The sequence below is a fragment of the Elephas maximus genome, chromosome 7 (assembly GCF_024166365.1).
Source record: "Elephas maximus indicus isolate mEleMax1 chromosome 7, mEleMax1 primary haplotype, whole genome shotgun sequence".
Taxonomy (NCBI): Eukaryota; Metazoa; Chordata; class Mammalia; order Proboscidea; family Elephantidae; genus Elephas; species Elephas maximus.
This window is the reverse complement of record NC_064825.1, coordinates 110,862,480-110,864,004: the sequence shown is the minus strand read 5'-3', so window position 1 is coordinate 110,864,004 and position 1,525 is coordinate 110,862,480. Positions and strand designations below refer to the sequence as shown.

General features: G+C 38.2%; 1 protein-coding gene across 1 annotated transcript; it reads left to right on the top strand.

Moving 5' to 3' along the window:
* On the top strand, nucleotides 1-918 carry LOC126079897 (olfactory receptor 5I1-like). The gene has a single exon (XM_049891255.1). It carries the CDS (start codon nucleotides 1-3, stop codon nucleotides 916-918), a length of 918 nt encoding a protein of 305 aa, XP_049747212.1.
* The last annotated feature ends 607 nt before the right edge of the window (nucleotides 919-1,525 follow it).

Below are 1,525 nucleotides of genomic sequence, written 5' to 3'. Positions count from 1 at the left end.
ATGGAGGAAGTGAATGGCACAGAGAAGACTGAGTTCTTCCTCCTGGGATTTAGTGACCACCCAGAACTTCAGAGGCTTCTTTTTGCTGTGTTCTTTTCCATCTACTCGGTGACACTCATGGGGAACCTTGGGATGATTTTATTAATCACAAGCAGTCCCCACCTGCACACCCCTATGTACTTTTTCCTCTGCATATTGTCCTTCATAGATGCATGCTACTCTTCTGTCATTGCTCCCAAATTACTGGTGGACTTGGTTTCTGATAAGAAGACAATTTCTTACAATGGCTGTGCTACACAGCTCTATTTTTTCTGTTCGTTGGTTGATACAGAATCTTTCCTCTTGGCTGCCATGGCTTATGACCGGTACATAGCAATCTGCAACCCACTGCTTTATACTGTTATCATGTCCAGGAGAATTTGTGGCCAGTTTGCAATGGGAGCTTTTTGGGGGGGCACCATGAGCTCCATTATTCATACCACTAACACCTTCCACCTCTCTTTCTGCTCCAGAGAAGTTAACCATTTCTTTTGTGATATCTCCCCATTATTTTCACTGTCCTGCACTGACACATATATGCATGACATTGTTCTAGTGATCTTTGCTAGTTTGGTTGAAGCTATCTGTCTTTTAACAGTTCTTCTCTCATATGTCTTCATCATAGCAGCCATTCTTAAGACAGGTTCTGCTGAGGGAAGAAAGAAAGGCTTCTCCACTTGTGCCTCCCACCTGATCGTTGTCACTATCTACCATGGTACCTTGATCTTCATTTATTTGCGCCCCAGCACAGATCATTCACTGGATGTCGACAAAGTGGCCTCTGTGTTCTATACATTGATAATACCTATGTTGAATCCCCTGATTTACAGTCTAAGGAACAAAGATGTCAAAAATGCCTTTAGAAAACTTATCAGTTGAAAATTGCTTTCTTAAGAAAGGATGAAATAAGACTTGAAAATGTTTCAACAGTGCCTGTTTCTTGGACTATGGTTAGAATGTTGGAGATACTAAGTTCAATATGGATGTTCTCCAAATTTGCTGGTTATTAGATCTCAGCCAGAGAATAGGTCAGGTACTAACATCAGAACTGGCCCTCTCATATCACCTGTAATTATGTCTATCTCTGCCATTTTAAAGTGCAATTTGTAATATTATTTCTGGAACAGGTTTACCCTTCATTTTATCTCTTATATTTCATGTCCTTACTCCTTTCCTTTCCCATCCTAACCTTCCACCATGATTACTCTCAATATTGGATAAGCCATTAGCATACTAAAATTCCTGGTTTCATGAATATAAAAAAAAAAAATAGAAATCATTTAGCCTCTATTTCAATTAAGTTTTATCTTGTGTATATATGTGTGCATTGTAGGTTAGCTGTTCAAATCCTACTCACTCTAAAAAGGACCTGTTCAAATATAACCTCTACATATATATATATATATATATATATATATATATATTTTTTTTTTTTTCCTGAATCCCCCTTCAACTACAGATGATAACTCACAATCTGAATGCCACT

Bases quoted from the DNA above. Each gene is read 5' to 3' on its own strand.
- LOC126079897 (XM_049891255.1), top strand. From the start codon at position 1: ATGGAGGAAGTGAATGGCACAGAGAAGACTGAGTTCTTCCTCCTGGGA.